The sequence below is a fragment of the Motacilla alba genome, chromosome 1A (assembly GCF_015832195.1).
Source record: "Motacilla alba alba isolate MOTALB_02 chromosome 1A, Motacilla_alba_V1.0_pri, whole genome shotgun sequence".
NCBI lineage: Eukaryota > Metazoa > Chordata > Aves > Passeriformes > Motacillidae > Motacilla > Motacilla alba.
In genome coordinates this window covers 55,711,959-55,734,961 of record NC_052031.1, presented here as the reverse complement: position 1 = coordinate 55,734,961, position 23,003 = coordinate 55,711,959, and the positions used below count along the sequence as shown (strand labels likewise).

The 23,003-nt window shown below is 41.8% G+C and overlaps 1 protein-coding gene across 3 annotated transcripts in view; it reads right to left on the bottom strand.

The window, feature by feature from the left end:
• SCUBE1 (signal peptide, CUB domain and EGF like domain containing 1) overlaps positions 1–18,683 on the bottom strand; it is a 192,804-nt gene extending 174,121 nt beyond the window's left edge. For 2 of the 3 annotated variants that reach the window (XM_038153802.1, XM_038153801.1), the window contains exons 1-2: positions 18,240–18,683; positions 15,369–15,491 (exon numbers count right to left, since the gene is read on the bottom strand). In XM_038153802.1, the coding sequence (XP_038009730.1) occupies positions 15,369–15,491; positions 18,240–18,327 (211 nt within the window). In that variant the 5' untranslated portion in view covers positions 18,328–18,683. The remainder of the gene's footprint in view (positions 1–15,368; positions 15,492–18,239) is intronic. The other variant, XM_038153800.1, reaches the window with a different exon arrangement.
• Between the last annotated feature and the right edge of the window lie 4,320 nt (positions 18,684–23,003).

Genomic DNA, 23,003 nt, shown 5'->3' with positions numbered 1-23,003 from the left:
GTAAGGGGTAGATGAGGCCAGGCCAAGCTGTACAAAGACCAGTTTAGTAGTGAGGAAAGTCCAGGAAAAGTGCAAAGGACAAAATTTAACATTCAAATCTGAAAAACATCATTGCTGACTTGTGAATCATCAAATATTTTCATTTATAAGCTGTGCTCACATCTGATGTTTGGACAAGAAAGGGAGATAGGGCAAATGGATGCAATTTCAGCTTTGCCATGAAATCAGACAATTTGGCTCCACTGTTCAAATATCCTGTACTAGAAAGCACACACAGCTTCCATTAACACTATTAAATGAAAAAAGGATGAAACTGCATATACAGGAATAATAACATGGGCATTTGCTGTAAATTGAAGAGTGCTTATATTCATAGCCTGGAAATCTTCCTTTGGGAATTTTAAGCAATTTATTTTTTTGTTCTATTGGGCAGAATGTTAGGCAGAGAGAATCAAAGAATGCCTACAACTTCTGTGCAGTATTCAAATAGTAATCTGCTTTTGACAGAGTGCACCACAGAAAGCCAAGCTGTACAACTGCACTGACCTCCTCCTCAACAGCAGAGAGATAAAAGTGGCTAAGGTTATATAAACAATTGTTTAGTCTTGTAGACCTATTTCCAGTACTCTCATGTAGATGATTTCTTATGAGATGCCTTTCATAACAATGTCATTTTATTTTGCAGAGATAACCAAATGCAGAAATGTCTTGCCTAAAGTCTTGATTAACAACCCAATGAACAGTTTGGGTTAATTTTTTGTTTGTTTGTTTAATTGGACAGTACATCCAACATAAAACTAGATATTTGAGATGTCACTTCTTGAAATGTTCTTCATGAATTCCACATGCTTCTTCCTTCTTCCCATCTTTCCAGAGTATCCCTATTTTAGTACTGTCTCTGGTGTATATTCACAGATGCATAAACAGAAGTCCAGGAGAGAACACACTATAATATTCTTGGTTACCCACTGAAAACAGGGCAGCAAGGCCTGACTACTTAATTCACCCATAAATATTACAGGACTTTAGCCTCAGTAAAAGGCTCAAAAATTAAATAATAGGGTTATGGGTGTGTATCCACAGCACCTGATTTAACAGGGCAGCCATCTGAAGTTGGGTCAAACACCCAGGTCAAGCTTTTCAAAGTACCTATTAATTTTTCACAACTGACTTGAAATTCTCCTTAAAGAAGTCTCATGTTCAGAAAAGTGAGAAGGCCCGTCCTTCTGAAGACAGCGTTAGTTGCCAAGCCAAAAACTCAGGTTTGTAGAGTTTGCCCATGTAGGGAAACAAACACAGTGTGAGGCTCCTGTAAAACCACATTAGATGGAGGCTGCAAAGAGACAGGTGTACACAATTACCTGTTCCTGCACAATTCTTTGCCAGCATTCTGAGCACAGCTAATCACCTGTCTACCCCTGTGAGTTTTGCAGAACACCTGGAGAAGCAAACATACTTATTTTCCATTCCTATTCTGAAGATGTCATTAAACACAGTGATTTGAATGAAACTTCTGGCTCAGGAGGTCTTTATGTCTCTAGCTGCATTCTTCCATTTCATGTTTTTTTTATAATCTACTGTAAGCATCCACTGTTGGCCACTGTCAGAGACTACATATCAGGCTAGACAGATCTTCAGTCAAACTTGGTCTGGCCAGCTTACACACTTTTGCTATTAAAATATAAATACACATAGGTAGGGACCAGATTCTTTGTATCCACTGTAAAGAGTCATGATTTTGCCTTCCTGTACTAGGTATAATTAAAAAATCTTTGTATATTCCATCAGCACAGAACATGAAACTAACTGGACAACAAGGAGAAATTCTAAAAGATGCTTTAGGGGATTTCCAAAGATCTGATAACTAGGCAAACAAAACTGACATTCAAAAAAAATCTGTCCATCTCCATAACTGGCACATGTGACTTTTTATGGAATTTTCTCCCAAGTGCATATAGGGGTCTAGTAGACTTAGCATATAAAGGACTTTTAATTTGTGTTTAGCTTGTGCAAGTAGGTGATTCAGCCACTGAATTAAAAGCATTGCAAATTAAATAAAGGTATAATCACACAGTCTAGCAGTGCTTCCTGAGTAAAAAAATGAAATTAAAGAATTAAAAGCATAAAACTGAGACTGGGAGGATGAATTTTATAATAATCCAATAATAATATGGCAGCTTAAAAATACCATATTCTGGTTAAATTCAAAGTACAAGTATAGAATAGTCTTCATTAATTTCAATGGAATTTGAATCTCACAGCTGCAGGCTCTCTGCCCTGATACACCTCATCCAACTTTGCAGATGCCCACATCTGTGTCAGAAAGAAGATTCTTATTTCCAGGACATGATTTATCTGACCTATTTTTGCCTTCAATAATATAAGGAAAACTGCATGAAGGAAATTTTTCTCCCTCAACCATAAAGGGAAAGCAAAGCAAATGGTTTAAATGGGCTGATCTCTACTACTGAGATCCACCTTTGGGAAGAGGAAATCCACCTTCTGTCCTCTTCAGACAGCCCTGAAAAGCACAGGAGCTCTGTTAATACACCAAATCCTCAACAGACAGAGCCAGGGCCTGCCTCCCTCCCAATACAACAGATTTGATTTATTCTAAAATTTAGGTCTCTGAAGGAGTGCAGAGACCATAATCAAGTCCCTGAGCCCAATTTCAGTGTTGAACTAAAAGAATTATAGAGTGTATTATTAATAGCTGTAAGTGACTGACAAGCATTTGCCTGAGACAAATGCAGGAAGCTAATGCTTCTCCTGATTCACATGTTAGTCTTGTAACTTGTGACCCCAGAAAACTTTTAAAACAAAGGCAGAACCATGTTTTCAAATTACCACAGGAAAAGTAAAGTAATCCCACCCCCACCAGTCAAACAATTTTACAGCCAGCAGACGGCACAAAACCACATGGAGGAGATATTTTAATTAAGTGCAATATAAGGAAAACAATGGTTACCCATATTCAGTCTAAACAATTATTAGCAAAAGGACCTTAGTATTTTAAAGTAAGCCATTTAAGAAAGGCTTACTGTTTGAAGCATAGGCTGTTTCCGATTATAAAGCAGAGCTTTTAATTAAGATTAGTGAGGCCTAATTCAAGCTATAATTTGGTTCCTTTAGTTAGCAAATGTCTATTAAAACCAAGCAATTAAGGTTAAATGGGTTTAAATACTTAAAGCACTCCCTCCTGCTTCAAATACTATAATAGAAAAGACTGTGTCAGGGACTAATACAGACTAGAAGGCATGTATTTATTTCCCTTAAGTTTTTTAACTTCCTAGTTAATCATAAAGTTTATTGAAGAAGAAACTCTTGGTAAACTAGGTTTCAGGTGAACAATAGGTTGTTAATAGTTTAAAAAAATACAAATTCTGCAGTTTTATAAAGTTTGTTCCTATTGTGTTTTTTTCCTTAATTTTTCTAAATAATAAGAATGTGCACTATACTTCCCCGTGGCGTATTTCTGACTTTTGATGGTTGTGCTCATACTTGGCATGGCCTTAAGCATAGATGTTGTATGTAGTTGAGAGATAAAGGTAGAAGTAAACTATGATTTGTGCTACTTACATAAATGGACTCTTAAAGCATTCCCACCTCATCTTCCAATTCCCATTTTTCCCATTTTCACAGCTTGTTCAAAGACTGAAATTCTTCATGCTTGGTCCCATCTTTAAGATCAAATTATTTTAGCAAGTCCAAGCCAAACGGGGTGAGCAAATCAAGGCTGTATTCCTGAGGGCATGAGAGCCTCCCCTGCATTCTTCTGCCTGGCTGTGCCAGAGCCCACCTCCAGCAGGACCCTCTGGGTGCATTCACACACTCAAACCTTTCACCTGCCTTTTGGACTTTTCAAAACTCCCCCAAAGCACCCAAATAAATTACAGTTTTAAAGACAACAGGCTGTCCTTTCCATCAGAGAGAAAATGCTGTGTGCAAACAGGACCACTGAGGTGCTCTCACAGCTAAAAAAACCGGGGCTTTCCTTAGCGAATGGCAGCATTAAGGAAAACATGCCGGTCCTTACAGAACATGTCTCCCTGTTTCTTGAGTCCAGACTCTGGCTAACTCAGGCAATTGTATCATGTTATCCGACCCAGCACAAAGACTGATGCTGTGGAGCAGGCTACAGCAGCTGTCTGCTGCCTTCCATACAGACCACCAGAATACTTGTCTTAAAAACAGCTCAAAATTAGGACTACTACCTAATCATAACATCAATATTCATGGACATCACTAAGAGCCTTTCAGCATAAGCAGTACAGGAATGTATTCTGGTAACTCTCTTCTAGTAAGTCTTTTTTGGTTTTGTGCAGCAAAGTCCAGTGAAAGAACTCAGAAATGTGCATTGGAAACTTCTGTATCAACTCAAGGTAAAACGCATCATTAAGCTGTTCTAGAAAATTAATGCTAACGCTGTTGCTATTCTGAATATATTTCTGTGTATTTCCTATTTAGAATAAAAGCTAAAGCTTTTGGGTTTTGCTCCGTAAGACCACATGTGATGCAGTCAACAGATATTTTTTATAATGCAGTTCTTGCACTTCCCTCAAGAAAAAGATTTTTAAAAAAATTCAAAACAGACAATGAAAGGATGCAAAGTGCCAGAAGGATCAAGAAGAGAAATGCATTTAATATACAGCTAGATGTGATTGTTAATACCAAACTTAAGTGACAGCAACTTAGAGTTTACCCATATCACAAAACAGTATCTTCCTAGTAAACAATCATACTATAAACAATTTGATGAGGTTGTTCCCACTGTTAAAGCTTTTGAGAAAACTGTATTATAAAAGTTCTTCCATTCTGAAGTCATACTCTCCTTAAATGTAAAACTGTGTGTATACAGAATAAGCTGCTGCCATTTTCACAAATTGAAACATTCTATATCTAATGAAACATACTATATCCAACCAAAGCATTTTAGTATTCAGGTTTTTATTTCCAGACAACAGGCTGAGGTTGTCTGTTCCTCTTTTATACCCATTCCCGGGCTCATTCTTACAGCAAAACAGTCAGGTCAGGGAAATCCTTGCATCCCTCCTTCTCTTATTTATTTCTTGCACTCTCAATACATCTGCACACTCCCATCTGAATAGAGGTAAAATTGTTTCCTTAAGAATTCGAGCCAAGCAAAAGCCAGAGTATTCCACTTGGGTCTGCCCTCTAGTAGCCAAATAATGCAGTTAGCCTTCCTCAGGGCTTTGGGTTCAGTCTGCAGCACTGCCAAAGGAGGCTGCCTTTCCCTAGTCTGCCCATGCCCAAGCCACCACTAGAGCCCAAGGGAAAATCCCAAATCAGGAGCAGGAGTGAACCATTCAGAGCACCTGCCTTTGCAGAGGGTGCTGTACCAAGACCTGCACTAAAGATCAGGTGAACTCCACCACTGTGCAAGCAAGAACTGGGCTGCTTTAAGAGAAAAGTTGTGTGTGTGGGGGGAAGGACATGCAAAGAGGAGCTTCAATCACATGCATCTTTAGACAGGTTGGAATGCATCAGGAAAAATGGAAATTTCTAAATAAAGTTGGACTTTGGTGCTTCATAGTTAGAGAAAAACATTGGCATGTCTCCAAGCCACAGGTTTTATGGAATCCTTTCCCAACAAAGTTCTGCCAACAGAAATGTGCAAAAAGAATAAAGGCACAAATCTGCTTGGTAGAGACATTGACATCTCTAGAGGTATGAAGTCACATATCTAATTCCTTCTGTGCATGTGCTGCCAAACAATTTAGATATGCATTACCTAGCCTACTTATTCAGCAAAGCACGTACCTCACTTACTTCAACCCCTTTTCCCACTATAACAGGGAGAATGAAAGTTCTGAATGTGACCTCTGCTTCCAGACAATGAAATCAGAACAAAGGCACTTCAGTGCAGCAACACTCTTACAACAGCAAGAACTAGTGTGCACAGCAGTAATGTCCTGCAGTATTTTCAGCAATGTTATGTCCAACAAATATCTATTTCTGCAGAGGTTCCCCTTCTCTGAAGCACCTTCTGCAGCAGCACCATTCCCTCCAACAACATTACTAATTACTAAAATGGTATTATGCATTGCTCTTGGGTTTTTTCCCCCTCAGTTAAATTTTTTTGCTCTCTGAGCACGACATTAAATGTAAGGACTGACAGTGGTTCATGCAGATTAAGGCATGGGAAGGACAGTATGAAGCTTAGTAACCTGACCCTGAGAGAGCAAATGAAAATTGGCTTTTATATACTCTGAGATAACAGCTCATCTGCTTAAAATATTTACTGTAAGAATCAGAACAATCTGAAAGTTGTCTATTTAATATTTCTGATTCTTTGATGGCTGTACTGTAAAACATTGTGAATAGCTGTGAAAGCATGGTCTCGAATTTGATAAGTTGTCTATGGGTCCTACAGCACCAAACAAACTTCACTACGTTTAGGTCTAAAGCATGTGCAAGGTCAAGGTCTTAAATCACCTTTTTAAGTTATCTAGATTTTTTTTAATTCCTTGGTCACTGAAAGAAAAACTGTGACTTTCTACAGGCTCAAGAAAAGCAGCACTACAGCATAAAATAAGGCAGTAGCTTCAATTTAATTAAGCACTGGTGATTCATGGCCCTTGAAGAAAAAATTCTTCCAACTGTAATGTAAGGGTACTCCTTTTGCTCAACATCTTAAATGTGTGGAAAAGTCTTGAAATTTCAAGGGGTTCTGTCAGACCCTATCTTCAGTTTCTTGTAACTCTGCCAAGCATTTATATATGAACTACATCTATTCTTGCAAGGTGTCTGCTTTAAAATAGGTAATTATTTTTTTCAGCTGAAATTTAAAACAAATATATATATGCTAAAACAAACTAGGGAAAAAACCCAGAAAGTTAGCTTTTTTCTAAATGGATTTTATGGAAAAAAAATCACTGCTTTACTATGTTTAAAAAAAAAATCTCCTTCAACTGCTTCAACAGACTTGATGCTGTCAGATTTTGTTTCTAATAAGGTGTCAGGGAGTTACTTTTCAAGAGATTTCTCAGGACAGAGTAAGATGGTCAAATTACAGCTGAAAATTTACAAAAAAAAAATAAAAATTAGCCATCTAAAAATTCATTAACCCCTTCTCCTCCCCCAAGAATATAATAAATCCAAAGCTCAACAGGCATCCACTGAAATGTAGGCAGTTGAAGTTTCCAAAACGTCCTTTTGGTAGGTATTTTTTTCAACCTTATGCTCTAGTTTCACACCACAATGGTTCCAGAAACTAAACCAGATTAGGAAATATGTTCACCTTATTCACCACCACCTTTTTTTCCCTGCCATGAGTCTCAGCCTCTATATCCCAGTTCACTGACTTTTTAGTGCAGAAATGCTTACAGGGCATTTTGGGGGTATTATTTCAGTCATATTCTTCACAGAATAGCCCCACATCAATTACCCTTGTGTGAAAAAAAGAACACCATCAAGGAAAAGGTGTTACCTAAATCAGTGTAGAGGGAGTACAACTCCTTTTGCTACCAGACTCCATGCATGTTTTCCCTACAGATTTCTGCCATACATCCTCCATCCCAGGACTGCCTGGGGTTGGCCAAACCTGCCCTGCATTTAAGGCTCACAGCTATCCTGGGGTAGAACAGCCTGGGACTGGTACCACGCGTACAGAGGCTGTACCCACCATCTTCAGGTATCCACCATCCATGATTCCCATTACTCCATAGTGTCCTGCCAGCATGGATGCTAATGAACAGAGTGGATGCTACCTGGCTCAAATGCAGAGGAGACAGAAGCAGCATTAGTGCAGCTTTTTTGGGCAAGGGAGCAGCAGAAGGTCATATTCCCTAACTCCTCCTCTGCCCTCATCCCAGCAGATGCTCCCTAACCATGTCCTGCACCAGCCTCAAAACAAAGAATGTGTATTTCAGCAGGGCAGTGAAGACACACATGAAGACAGTACCCATTACCAAAGGGGAGCTAACAAATGATGGCAATCAGCCAGGCAAAGATGTTTTTCCAGCCAGCCACTGAGAGAAGAGCCATGGTACTGCAGGGGGTGGAAACAGCAGGGAATGTCCTGAGGAACAGGTAAGCTCTGAGCTGCCGATGGGAGCCAGGAAAGAGGTGGAGAAAAGGCAGAAAAAGCAAGAAAAGAGAGCTGGTAGGAGCTGTTTTGACTTAAAGACGAAAGTCAAGGGAAAGGACCACTGAGGGGCATTTAGAGCTGCCAGTTCTTCTGGCCCAGAGGTCTTGCTGTGGGACACTGGCTCTCAGAACAACGCTGCTGTAACTGCAGCAAGCCACTGAGAGGACAGGGGAAGGAAAGCTAAATGGAATAATTGAAAATATATGAGACAAGAACAAAAGAGAAGTGGGATTTGCAGTAGGGAAATGACAAGGCTAAAAGACAGCTGAATAACAGAGTACACAAGACAACATGAAGACTGCAAGGAAAAGGGGACTGCACCAGAAGTAAAGGTGATGGGTGGGAAAAACAAGGAAAACTGGGTAGTATCTGACAGATGTAAAACAAATGAAGACAAAAGAAGGACAGACCTATCGAGCATAGTACATTTTATTTATGTTCCTTCATTTCATTATCATTTTTCTGGCAGTTAATTTACATTGTGTTTCTGGGTGGAAAGGAGTTCCTTCTAAATATCAAGTTTACATCACCCCAGGAGGCCACCCTGGGCTCTGCAGCTTAGCAACTGTTGGGCCTGATGAAATTTTATAAAGAAGTTCCCAGAGTACTCATAGACCATCCAGCAGACAGGGAGCTTATCAACTATTTAGAAAAGTGTCCTTGGGAAAAAAAACCCTCCTTTTTTTCCAAATTGAGAATTACATGTAATGTTGTTGAAGAATGAGGCCCATATTTCATATGGGATGGTATGTTTATGCAAAATATAGTGATATTTGTATCCAAGAAACATTCTGGAGAGAAAAAAAAAAAGAAAAATGTGGAGTGAATGGAGTGAATGTTCTTTTTCTAAGTCAAAATGAAAGATTTCCAAAGTGGACCACCGGGGGAGCTGTTCACTGAAGCAGCATCATGGGCTGTCAAAAAGCAGCTCTGAGAGGTAGGACAGGGTAGGGAAGAAAAGGGAGAGGAGAAAACAATAGGGTTTGTGACACATGGGGACTGATGGCCCTGGGAGCAGTTAAACAGGGCATGCCAGCCCAGCTAAGGGATATTCTGGTTTTAGTGGATGAACTACTGAACCAAGTTGGGAAACTAAAGCAATTTGAATAAATAAATAAATAAATAAAATCAAGGCTCAACTTGGACCAAAACAAAAGCCCTGTTCACTGAACAGAAGGCAGCATGAAGGAGGAAAAAGAAAAAAAGTTATCATAAGCTGTTAATTCACTTAGGCTGTAATAAAATTCTGATTTAATACAGAATGTTCTCAGGAGTATTTTCCTACTTACAGCTATTTCTCCACTTCTCCATCCCCCAAGAAAATTCATCCCCAGATGCAAGTTAGAAAACTCACAAATCAGAATTGAGTATTAAATAGTACAAGACAATTAAAACAAAAAAGGAGAAAGAAAAAAGCATATATACAGAAAGCCTCAGAATTCAGTTCTGTGAACACTTTTATCAGCCTAAACCAAATAAAATGCATCAATCTACCCAATAAGAGAAAATAAAAAAGAAGTTACCAGCTCAAAACAAAGAAGCTAGTTTATATTCTCTCTCCCTCATTTTTTGACAACATATACTGCTTCATTGTGAAAGCTGCTTTCGGTGAAATCAGCACAGAGGCTCACCCAGAGTAAAGCCATAATCTGTGTGAATCAAAGTGGAAAGGAAGATTTGACCTGGAATAGAAATCCCCATAAAATCTGGAGGTGGCAGAGTGTGCTGCTCTGTGCTCAGATGGGCCGCTGCAAGCCAGCCTCACAAACCCAGCAGCACAGACTTGGAGCACCAGGTCTCATCTAGAGCACAGCCTTGGGGCGGGGGGGGGGGGTGGGGTGGGGTGGGGTGGGGTGGTGTGACATGAACTTCAACACAAGACATGAGCACCATCTGTCAAGGTATTGTAACCCCAGAAAGCACAGCAGCTTCAGCACCTAATATCCACTGCAGACCTCATTCAGGGAGACCAAGGGAGTCCTTGAAAGTATTAATTCACCTTCTACTGCAATCGGAAGAACCATCAATCAAGAAGAAGTCACTTAAGCTGCCTTGTTCAGTGGCATCAGTGTTATTCTGCAGAGACAGACAGAACAAGTCTAAGCTCACTAGAGTTGTGCAAGCATCAAGATGCCCAAGTTTCAGAAACCAAAGGACACCCAGCAGTATCCCAGCTCTCCCAGGACATCATTGATGAAGATGACTCACTTAAGAAAGAATTGCTGAGAGTGGATTGATGGGACACCATGGAGCTCTTAAAAAGAAATGTGATCATTGTTCCACTTAAAGGATATCCAGAAGCGCCTTACTTACTTATCCCTGCAGACAAAAGGAGGCTCTTGTATGAGATACTGGACTGGGAGATGGGAAATGAGAAGTCTGGGAAGTCCTGTGTTTCCAAGTTGATTGATTCAGAGCGGCCCTGTCACAATATTTGGATTCACTTTTGAAGAGCATGAGAAGAACAGAACAGGTATTTCAAAGGCCATAATAAAATGAGAACCCAATGAGTGAAACCATGAATGAGCTTCTTAAGAACATGAAAGATAAAACAGGTCAACAAGATTATAATTATAACAGGAGTATTAAATCAAGCCTGGAGAGTCAATAATTATTATTTAAATGAAAGCGATGAGATGTTTTTCCAATTGGTAAGCATTGTTTAAAGTCCATTAAAATCAGATCTAACAAACAGGTGCAAGCAGAAACTTGGCTTCACATCCACAAAACTACTGAAGATGATAACGACTGTTCAGAAGGGACATTTGGTCTGTGTTTCCAAATGGACATATGCAGAGGCTGAATATACCTGTGACTGAGGCAGGAATGGTTTATCTTATTTTGAGATTGTACCATGCTTAAACCCAGGGAGGTGCTGCCACTGGGGCAATCAAGAATAAAGGCCCTCATTGCAGATTATCACCATCACCTGCCTATTTATCCAGAATGATTATTTACATTAAGAAAAAGACTACAAATACATGAACACATGACCGACTTAAATCTCTAGAACTGCACAATCCCACTCACCTAGCAGTCAAGCAGAACTGCTGCTGCTACAGCTCAAATTTCTAACATGAGCAGAAATCTGAAAATCACCCTCTCAGGGCAGGCTCTACCAGGACACATTGCCGCAGTATGTGTATGCTGCCCTCAGCAAGAAATCCATCAACAACATGATGAAGCTTCACAGGAGAATTAGAAAAAAAAAAAAAGAAAAAAAAAAGTCCAGCTGAAAATTGTGAACACTTCTGTTCTGCACAAAAAGTTAAAGAAACATTGTAACAACTGTATGAGATCAATTATTAAAAGAACTGAAGCAAAAGTCTGAAAATACCATGAAAGACAGTAGAAAAAATGCTCCAAGAGGAAAATCTCAGTCAATATGGGAAAGCACAGAGTAGAGTTTAACAATTCAGAAGAAACAGGTCCCAATAAACATATCTTAAGGGTCCTACATGTAAGTATAATCCAAAAGGAAAAAACCAACAGCTAGAGCAACTCACTGAAATTACAGTCCCACTGAGAATAAAAAGTAGGCTAAGGGAAAAAATGATAAAATAAACTTAACACTAACTGGATATAAAGTGGGCATAGGTAAACATCAACTATACAGACTATTTCAACTATTTTAACCATTAATGGCATGAGACTTTGGAGTCAGAGAAGTAGTATGGGGTAAAAACCCCAAACAGCTGGGTTTGAGAGCTAAACCCCTTCCTACACAGTTCAATGACAGAATATCCTACAACTGCAAACACACAACATTGCATCGGAGACAAGGAGCACTCTGTCAAGGCATAAAGAACCCCAGGACCTGAAATCCTTTTGAACTTTCTGGAATTTCGATTGCTTTGACACAATTTTGTTGAGATATCAACCTATGAATAAGCCAAAATTCAGTGTTGAGAAGGTAAGGACAAAATCCTATGGATCATGAAAGATCATGTCTGCAGCTGAATCTAGCCCACTGCATTTCAGATCCTGACTAAAATCACAAAGGGGAAGACTTCTTAGGTAATAGCAGGTGTGCCAGGGCAAGTAAATTTAATTAATTGTGAATAAATGGATTTTGTATATTGACTAGAAATATAGAATTATTTTTCAAATATTATCTGGGCTGGACACATTATTTTGTCCTATGAAAATGCCAGCTAGAGAATTTGTGTTCAAGGGATATTGATACATTACATGATATGGGAAATTATTATGGCAATGCTGACCATGAGACTTTACAAAGCATAACAGATACCTGATTAAAGAAAGAAAAAAGGTCAACTGAAATCTACAGAGTGAAGCAGAAGACAGGATACAAGAAGAATGAGGAACTCTTCTGTCTGGAGAAACAACTGTGCTCTGTGGAAAAAAAAAAAGGTCAAGTGGTTCTTGCAAGAAAGCTAGCCAGAAAAGAAAAATGAAGAAAAAGATCTGTGAACTGAAAAGTCATCCTTAGTCATCATAAACTTTGGAGAAACCCAAGCCAAAGACATTTTGAGATAAAATCGAATTTCAGAAAGAAATTCCCTACAGGAGAGACTTCTCAGACTGTCAGGAAAATGTTTCATTTCCATGTAATTGCTGCTAGAGTTCTCCACATGTCCTTAAAGGAATATTTGTGTCGTATGTATTTCCCCCCACCCTTCAGCTCACAGCAGAAAACCTTGAGCAAAGTGGCTGGGTTTTTTACTACATTGGTCTAAGGATCCCATTGTTTATAAAAACTATAAATAAACACACAAGAGTACACAAATACATATTGATATACTGGACATGTTTGTACAAATACGTGCCCCTCAGAATCACCAAAAATTGTTACTTCCCATACTCTACCACTTACTCTAGAATGGATTTTCAGTGAACAAAGGCAATATTTAAGACTACCATTTAAAATAAACAAACATACACATTTCTAATTTAATTGCAATGCCTCAATACAACCTAAACTGGCAGCTCACTAAAATTTATCAGAATGAATTTGATAGCACAATGTCTTTAAGCTCACTGTACTGCATGAATGGTAATTCTACTTGTTTAGTAAAACCTGGTTACATGAGAGAGCCTGGGCTATAAGTGAGTTAGTTATGATATAATCAATATTCTTCACACATGAAACAACACTGGTAGATTGCTACAAACTCAGCTAAAGAGGCTCATTATCTGTACAAAATCTTTTTCTCACATGTAACTAGTTTCACTGATCAAAAGGCTTATTTTGAAACGCCCAGTTATAAAGACTGGGCTTTAAAATCAAGACAAGAATTATTTAATGACCCAGTTTTGGTTTTAGCACAACAAAAACAATCCAGTGGGTTTCATCTTTATTAATAGTCATTTTTATCTCATAAGATAACTTCTAACAGCTGATCACTGAGGTTGTCTTGTGACAGAATACTAAATACCTATCAATTAAGCTAGTCTGTTTATTTCCATAGGTTTTGAATACTCAACCTCAAGATGCAAAATAAACCCACTCTCCATGTACAGCAGGCCTGAGGCAGATCTGCCACTGACCCTTTCTGAAGCTTTCTGCTTCTACTAAAATTTGGTATTAATTACCAATTTAAGACACAGAACCAATGCAAAATCTTTAAAACTGTTGACATAATGTTGTAGGAAAAAAAGTTATATATCATGCACAGCAACACCTGGTTTGGACAGCTTACATTACCTGACTAATGCTGAACATCCATGCATTTTTGCAGTCTGCCCCAGTTTACTTATCAGGCTTGTCAGCTACTAAATTCTATTAGATATGAGTTTGATATCAGACACAGATGCTCCATTATTCTGTACATCATTACAAGGATCACTCGTGCTTTTCACTGCTTACTGAGTTTGGGATTTTTGAGGTTTTTTTAACTGAGCCAAGGCAAGTCAGGCAGAGATATATGTGTATTAGACAAGCATGAATATAAGCCACGTCTACCACTGAACAGAGCTCAACAACTAAAATACTTAAAGCATAAGGAAACTTTTCATGTAGAAAACCAATACAGCAAGTACCAATGCTGGGAATGCTGTAACCTCCACAGCTGCGGCCTCGAGTACATTATGTCAGAGTTCTGTAGCTCATTCCCTGGAACGGATGAATAGAGAAAGAACTGGTGCTGAATGATTATCCTGTTTGCAAGAAAGAAAATCCGGCTTCCAGAGGAACAGCAGCTCAGAGATGCTAGAGCACCAAAAGGTAGACAATCAGAATTTGTCCCTGTCAATTTAAGCCCACAACAGAAAAATATGACAACCACAGAAATGCTTTTGGAGGGCACTTGAACATTTTGGAAGTCCATGGAGAATAATATGTGGTTTCAAATTTTTGTAGACCAATTTAATTTCTAGGTCTTCAATCTTTTTAATGGACTGGCTATAGGCGTTTTTTAAAAAGCTGCATTCTGCTGTAGAATGAGAGAGACTTAGAAGGAAAATATTATACCTACTAAGTATCTACAAGTGGGAAAAAGTAACAATCTTGCATCTTTTATTTGTAAGGCATTCTGCTGTGATTACAATATTTGTTCTTTTCACCAGAGAAACTCTCCACTGAGATTCAATAGACAAGATGAAGTGCATAAAATCCAAAATATGAGAGTACATAGAGCCTAATAAAACCTGTTAGTTCTTTTTCAATTACAAGACTGATGTGAAGACACAGAGAAGTAAAGTAAGTTTTTTCAAGTCTGTTATAAGCACAATAATCTGAAATGCTTCCTTTTAAAATAATGTTCCAAGGAATAGAACTATACAATCAGGACACATGTAGAGTGTCAAAGAGAATCAAACTCCAGCGTCCTGAGTAGGTACTGGAAAATACCTTCTGTAACTTGTCTGAGGGAAACAATGGCAAGTCCTTTCCATCCGCTCTCTGCTGGGGAGCTGGCCAGGGGCCCGGCCCGGCCCGGCCCATCCCATCCCATCCCCAGGCCACACCCACGTGTTTGGCGCAGCGCTTCCAGCCCCAGGGGCAGCGGGCCCACCACTGCCCAGGAGTAACTGGTGCTGCCAGAGAACGCCATCCCCTCACACCCCCTTCTAAATTTTATTCTTAAGAGCAGGCTGGCGGAACAACGTTTGCGGTGCCGGACAATTAGCAAAAACAGCAGGGGGATGCTTGCCAATAAACACCCAGATTTGAGGTTAAGCAGCTGTAAATCTGCATTAATCGTTTCAGGAATCCAGCTATTTACAAAAGCTTTCAAAGAGCAAACAAATAAAAGAAGGGAGAGGAGAAGAGACGGGAGAGGAGCCGATCTGTCCTTACCTTCACACTGCTTCCCTTCCCCTTTGTAGCCCGGCTTGCAGATGCATTTATAGGATTTTGGAGTGTTTTGACAAATTGCGTCGATGTGACAGTCATCCGTAGCTTCTGCGCACTCGTCAACATCTGGAAGCACAGAAGGAACCCCAAGGGGACAGATAAGAAGGGAGACCTGAGCCACAAAACACTAAGGATAGATACCCACTTTGAAGCTGTTTGCCTGCCTGCCTGTCCGCCTTCCCAGTGTCATGCTGGAAATGAGAACATCTTAAGATAAATAACTAAACTAGACAACGTGATATTCTCCTCAAGTCGCTTATAAGCACCGCTCCACGGAGCTTGCAGGACTCAGTCTCATATTTCTGCACTATGAATAAAATACTTAGACACTAGAAATTAGCTTCTGCTGTTTAAGTCTGGTACTGGAGACCCACATCTTAGTAAAACAACAGAATGCTTAAATTACATATAAGAGCAGAAAAAAAGACCACTTACATGTTCTAGCACAGAGATTTTCTTAATTTATAAAGATAGACCCTAGTTTAAATAAACTATACTGGTGGAGGAATGGGAAAAAGAAATATTTGAACAGCAAAACCACATTAATACTTTTTACTGGGAAGAAAAAAAAAAAAAAAAAAGGAAGACCATATGAAACTCGGTAAGGTAGAGTGGAGGAAAGCAACTTGAAATAACATCATCTACTTGAACTAGCACTCATTAAGGGAGAAAAAAGTGCTAGCAGCCGTCCTGGCCCTGCTCGGATGAGTGCCTTACTGGGTATGCCCGACTCTGAAAGGGGGTACCCAGACTGCTTTTCTTGTTTTCAGAGTAGGAAGCCTTTACAAACATTTCAGTGACGGGCATTCGTTCTCTCCCCCAGACTTAAAGAGGATGGGGAGGGAGGAGGATGAGACAAAGTCGAGATCTGGTAGTCGTGGGAATGTTAATGAAGTGAGCATGGGAGAAAAAAAAACAACCTCCGACCTATTCAGGTATGGGGTGTGCTGGGAACATGGGAACACTTATAGTCCTGCCTAAGCTGCGCCGGCCCCGCACTGCCCACAGCCGCTCCCCGGGCACACCGGCACCCGCAGCTCCCGATGCGAGGGGCGGCGATGCCACCGCGCCCCGAGCACAGCGGCCGAGCTGTCAGCGCGGCCGCGGTGTCAGTCCCGTATCTCCCAGGGGACTCCTTCCCGCCTCACGCCACAGCCACATCTGGGGCTCCCGGGAGCACACGGGCAGGCAGCCGGAGATGGACCCGCAGAGCTGCACAGAGCACAGCCCCCGCTTTATGGTCAGGAAGTACCGAGGAGACAGTGGTGCTGTGGAGGGAGGCAGATGGGCATCCAGCGAGAGGCATGTGCAGTTGGTTGCATGCCAATTAGATTAACAGATCCTCAAAAAGGTGCACTAAAGTGAAAGCATTTTATTGTTAGCCTGAAATCCTAACGCTAATTGCTTCAGAAGTTCTCAGCCATCTCCAGTGATAACACACGGATCCTTTAAAGTCACCGGGAACAGAAGGGGGCTATTTAGAGAGGGGAGAATAAGCAGACATTGTAGCATGGCACACAGCAGAGAACTTCTCTGAGACGTGCAGATCGGGGCGGCCCCGCGGGGCACCTCTGGAATCCCAGAGAGAGAATTGCCCGGACTCGGTATTGTTATTGTTGTAGAGGTTTTTTGTTTGGTGTTTTTTTGGTGTTTTTTAAAGAAAGAGTGGAACAGAACACCAAGCCTCGTAATTTTCCGGACTAAGGCAGAGCTGCTGTAATCTGTTGCTTTCTTTCTTGTCCATTGGTTTATTTTTATCGCTGAGCCAATTCAGAGCTGGCTATGATTTACGTGAATTAGCTTAGGTGTTGCCCAGATCAGGCACAGATTCAGTCAAGCACAAAGAGAAAAGAAGTTTTTGGGGGTTTTCTCTGCGGTTTTTTTTAATGCTTTGGTTCATACTTTTGAGTCATTAAACCGGCACCCATCTCCCATCAAGATCAGCAAAAGTGACAACTGGACTCTTTATAATGCCGTCAAAAATTCAAACTGCATTGAGCCAAGGGGGACATTTCATAGCAACCAGAGGATGCCTGGGAGTCAGGCGTGAATGCCAATGAGTCAAATGAAAGGGCAAAACCAAGTATAAGCCCCTGCTCTACTCCACATCTCTCATTGCATTACTGGGACTTCAAGAACTTCTAGGCTGACTTCGTTCACTTTGTTACATTTAAACGCCCCTATCCGAGGAACAGCGATTTTTTTCCACACCCTCCCCCCCCTCCCTCCCCCCGGCGCCTACCCCCGCTCTTACTTCATCTTAATAGATTTCTCATCGCACAACTTCAAAACCTGCATACATTTCTTTCAGAAATCACTTCGGGTTTGCAGCATTCCAAAGCAGATAGGATTCGGGGGTGTTCGATTTTTGGGGTTTTTTTTTAGCACCGAAGCAAAGACAAAGTATAATTAGAGCTATTAAACTGATACGAGCGCCGCTGTTTAAAACACTGGGTCTTTGGGTTAATGCGCAGACAAGGAAAACCTGTGAAGACATCCAAGCCAACGCTTGCTCTGCGGAGTCTCCAGGGCTCAGCACATACTTATCTCGTAGGCGCTCAAGGAAAGTAACTTTTTCTTCCCCATTTCTCCCTGCAGAAATCCCTCGGCTCCGGCTGCGGGAAACACGCGAGAAAACGCTTCCCCACCGCAACTTCCAAAACCCTCGGCTCTACGAGCAGCGAGAAGTGACCTCCCCCTGAACACCTTACAGCGGGCAAAGGAGAGCGGACAGACACAGTCCCCCCGGTGCCGCGGCTCCACGCCGCCCGCGCCTGGGGAAGGCGGCACAGCGGCGGAGCCCCCTCTTCTTACCTGCGCCCCCGCTGCCTCCCGCCAACTTGCCGGCCCAGGCGAGAGCGAAAAGCAAACAGCAGCGCCGCGAAAAGCAAACAGTGCCCATGATAATGATGCGATCCCTGGTGCCTGTCTGCAATAAGGGACACTCTCGGGGCCGGCCGCGCGGAGCCGCCGGCGCTGACGCCCTGACAGCGCCCCGCTGATTCGCCGGGGCTCCCGCGGCGGGGGCGGTGCCGGGGCGGGCCGGGGGCAGAGCCGTCCCCGCGGCTGCCCTGGCGCCCCGGGGAGGGGGTGCTCGGGCGGTGCGAAGCCGATCTCTGCCCCGGGAGGTGCCTACTGGCGGGGTCTGCGGCGCTGTCCGGCGTGGCAGAGCGGCCCGGCTCCTGCTGCTGCCGCCCCGACAGGTAGGGCCGGCAGGGATCCCGCAGGGATCCGCAGCATCGCCACTCTCCGCGCTGCGCTCCCCCGCGGCTGGGGCCGGCGCTGCGGGCGCCGCCAGGGGATGGACAGACGGACGGACACCCCCACGCCGCGGCTGTGAGGACAGACAGGCCGGCAGACACTGCCCATCTCCTTGGCAACCGCGGCCAGGGATCCTTCACCCTTCTCGGGTTCAGGCTAAAAGACAACTTTTTTTTTTCTTTCTTTTTTTTTTCTTTTTCTCCCCTGCCTACCTCCTAGCTTCGGCTAAGGCTGCTTCCGCTTACCACGGGTCATCACCAGCCGCTGGCTTCCTCCAGCGTTTTAAGGGCTTTGCTGGGGAGGCCAGTGCGCCTTTCCAGCCCTAGGTTTGCTCCTCCATGCCCTTCACTCGGGTCAACCACGACTCCTCAAGGGATCCCTGCAGACCTGGCCCGGCCCGGGGAGATGCTCTCCCCAAAAGCATCTCCGCTGTAGACGGACATGGGAGTGTTATTGTTACCACCACCTTGAAGGTGAAAATTCTTCACTCTTAAACCCAAGCATGAGATATTTCTCCCCTCCAAAGCAAGCCCCATGACCCTAAACTCTTTCAGACTCTCTTTAAAGGACTGAAATAGCTGGTAGACATCCCTTGTTATGGCCGTGCCGCCCCTCTTTGCTTTACACCTTTCTTTCACAAGTACCCCACTGCTGAAATGCTTTGCTACTTTAGTAATTCCCCCTTACTTCAGGGGAATTAGGAGTTTCAACTCCCAATTGCCCTGGGAGGCTGTCTGTCTGTTGTGTATGAGTTCCACTTGTCGTCTGGAAGACAAATACAGCCTGTCATAGCCTTAGATGCCTCTTTTTGACAAGTTCCTCTCAAATACACATGTATGTCAGTACAATACACTTGCCCAGAAAGTAGCACTATTGAGTACTTTTAAGCTTGAAGAGATGGGAAAGAAAGTAAGAAAAGTTGTTTAGCCCAGCTGCGTGTTTAGTAAAACTCCACACCACGGTCCTTATTCTCCAATAAAACTAAACCACTACCACACGGTGCCAAAGCTGTTTGCTTTCTGCGTGTTTACACCTCTACTTTGGGCATTCCCGTCCTTAATCCCTTAGGGGTGGGGTGAGGTCTATTGCTATTTTAAATCTGGACGCTTATTTTTTTGTGTGTGTGACCCGGCTGAGGTGCAGCGGTGGATTCCATGCTCGAGTCTTCCATGGATACACCACGGCTCGTCCGTGCCGCGGAGGTCCCCAGAGGGACCACACGGTGCCTTGGAGCGCCACCTCGTGACCGCCAGGGCAGAGCCACCCAAGGGCCGTTCTTTTCCAAGATTTTTGAAAGGGGGATTTTTGTCTTAGGTGAAAAGTAAAGCTAAATCTTCCCCCCCCTCCCCCCATTTGTTTCTTTTAAAATATTTCACAGTTGGCCTTTTCGTTCAATTTCATGGAATCATACTAAAATTTATCATGGGATAAATAATCAAAAAAGTTTATATTTCATTATGGAGTCCACTAGAATTGTCTAAAAATCAACTATCTCAACTTTAAAAAAAGCCACGGTGCAATAAATAAGCTTGCTAAAGCAACAAAATGCTCCCACTGCCTTGGTGACTTGCTCTCTGCCATGCATTGTAAGTGTCGTGTTAGCCGCAAGTGTTGAGTTACAGAAATCACCACACTTGTGCATAACTCTACACATTTATAGTCCATAACACCAGTATGGCACTCAGGAAAGGAGGTCCCCTTGATGGAATCTCACATTGTTTATATATGTCCTCATATTCTCCGGGGGTGGCATACAACAAAAAGCTAAAGATCATTCAGATCAGCTGTCCCTCTTCTAGTGAGCTTGTTGTGCTTTTCCTTTACCAAGATGCTGACAGACAGAATACACGAAGAAATAAAAAAGTACTGCATTTATCAAAAGAGGGCCTGAACTGTAAGTCAGGATTATCACAAAAAATAAAGAACATCATCTACAATGTCAGGCTGAATATTTCCAGATGGGTCTTTTCAGTCTTCCTTGCTAAGGGACATATCTTAGAAAAAGGATCCTTGTGGATCCCCACCTTTTCCACCTGTAATTATGTTTCTGTGCTTGGTTATAATACTCTAACATCATCTCTATGTCAATTCCAAAAATGATTTTATGAAAAATTTAATATTAGAAGCAATGACTAAGCAGCTTCTTCCAATGTGGACAGTAAGAGCCAGATTCATGTCTGTAAACCTGCTCTGGGTAAGGGGGATAAGCAAGAGCTACCCTGGCTGCAGGTAGGGCCAGTCCAGTCTGGAGAGCACCTCTAGAGCTTCAGCTCTCTACCAAAGTACTTTAGCTGTGCCTAAAAACCTTTGGGCAGCATGTTAATTGGCTTCTAATGTTCTTCCACATTAATGCCCTTAAAGCTTTGGGGGCTACTCCAATAAAATAATAATAATGCTTAATAATAAAAGAAGTATATTTTTAAAAAGGATCCATCTCTTTACAGAAAAGAAAGCCTATACAAAGCTGCATATCAGACAAGAGCATAAATAGAATTGTGGCTGCAGAACAATACTCCCACCTTCAGGTGTTCTGAAGGTGGGAGTACTGTTCTGCAGCCACAATTCTATTTATTTCTTCTCCCACAGATATGCACCATTGCAAAAGTGCTGTGAAAAGACAGAACAGCCTCTGCAGAATTATTTGGTTTCCTGGTTTGCTATTTATGAACACCTGTATATTGGGGCCACTGCTGCCTCAGGAGGCAGGACAAGCTATTGATAGTGCTGGGAATCACAGCAGTCACTCAACAGCCTGTGCAAACTTGAACCAATTGCTTTACCTCTCCATTTCTGTCTCCCTTCCTTCCTTCTGTCCCTCTTCTTTCTGTCCATTTGTAGTGAAAGCCCACTGTAGCAGGGCCTATCTTTCATTGTATAACGCAGCACCCCTCAAAATAACACACTAAACTTGTTTTTTCTGTCTCCCCAGTTAGGGCTTTCATGAGGCCAGTGAGGCACATAAACCTTGACCCTCTTAACTTCAGTTCATCTATTTTTCAGAACTGTACTTCAAAGAACTGGGAGAGACCTGGCTCCTTTGGATAGGGGACAAGGAATGCATGTGCCAGAATTTGTGCTGGGAGCAGCTACACTTTGTAGCCTGAACCATGTATCTCTAAACTTTACTTAAATACTTTCTATTAGGAAGAGAGGAACAATGCAAGCCCAACTCTTCAAAGCAATATATACCGTTCTGCATTTGTACACATGTTTAGGGGAAGCTTTTGAAACTAACAGGCAATAGACATGCATAGCACTGCATACTCAACGCTGTATTACTTCTTTCCAGGAAAATACAGCATGTAAGTTTCCTAGAAGTCAAGTAGCAGCATGCAGCTGAAGTAATTCAATGATTTGTTCCTGTAAACTGGAGTAAAGTCAACTACATAAGTCCACCATAGTCCATAATAAAGTTTTGCACAAGAATATTCATTGTGTAAGAGGAAGAGGATATTTTTTTTCTTTTTTTTTTCCTAATTGGAGGGAACAAGGAATTACATAGCAGCTGCTGTAACAGTTAAGAGGGGACATTTATTCCATAGCTTTGGTGACATCACAATCAGTTTTATCTCACTCTCCCATCAGTGAGACAATGCATGAAACCTTGTGGAAGTAGTGGTAAATTTGGATATTCTGGGGAAAAAAAGGTGTAAGTCAATGCCAGACTTTGAAGACAGACATCAACTCATGCTTGAGGACAGCTACTCTCTGTGCTGTTACCTTCCTCCAAAATTTGTCACCTGCTTCATCCAACTGTCCCTCCCCTTTCATTGCCAGGTTGCCAAAAGAGATGAAGACTCATGCAAAAGCATCTCATTAAACCTGTAATTATTTTAACACAGTGGATCATAAGGCTTATAAGGCTCAAAACACCTTACTGAGCATTACTATGTACAAATCTGTAAGCTTCTTTCCTCCTAAGTGTCTCACGAACAGTTTTCCATTCAGAAAAAAATGCTTCAACAGCTAAAAAGTGGCAGGAGCGAAGGGAGTTACTAGGAAGAGTAATGGAGATGTTTGTTTTTTTTCTCTCCTGCTTGAATTATAACCACTGAGAGGGAAAGATGAAAACATTAATGAAGAGATGGAAAATAACCACCATCAGCATGAAAAGCAGAGTAGATCCTTCTTTTGTGGTACTCAGTCAATCTTAGTAGAAGCGTATTTTGCCAAGATGAAGGTTACATCTCAAACAGGTGAATAAGGACTTGATGCATAAAGAGTTGGATAAAACTTCATAACCTTCGTTATTCAGGAGACTAGTTACAGCAGTCTCTCTTGAAATTAATAAGGGACACCTCTAAAAGCTGCAAGAGA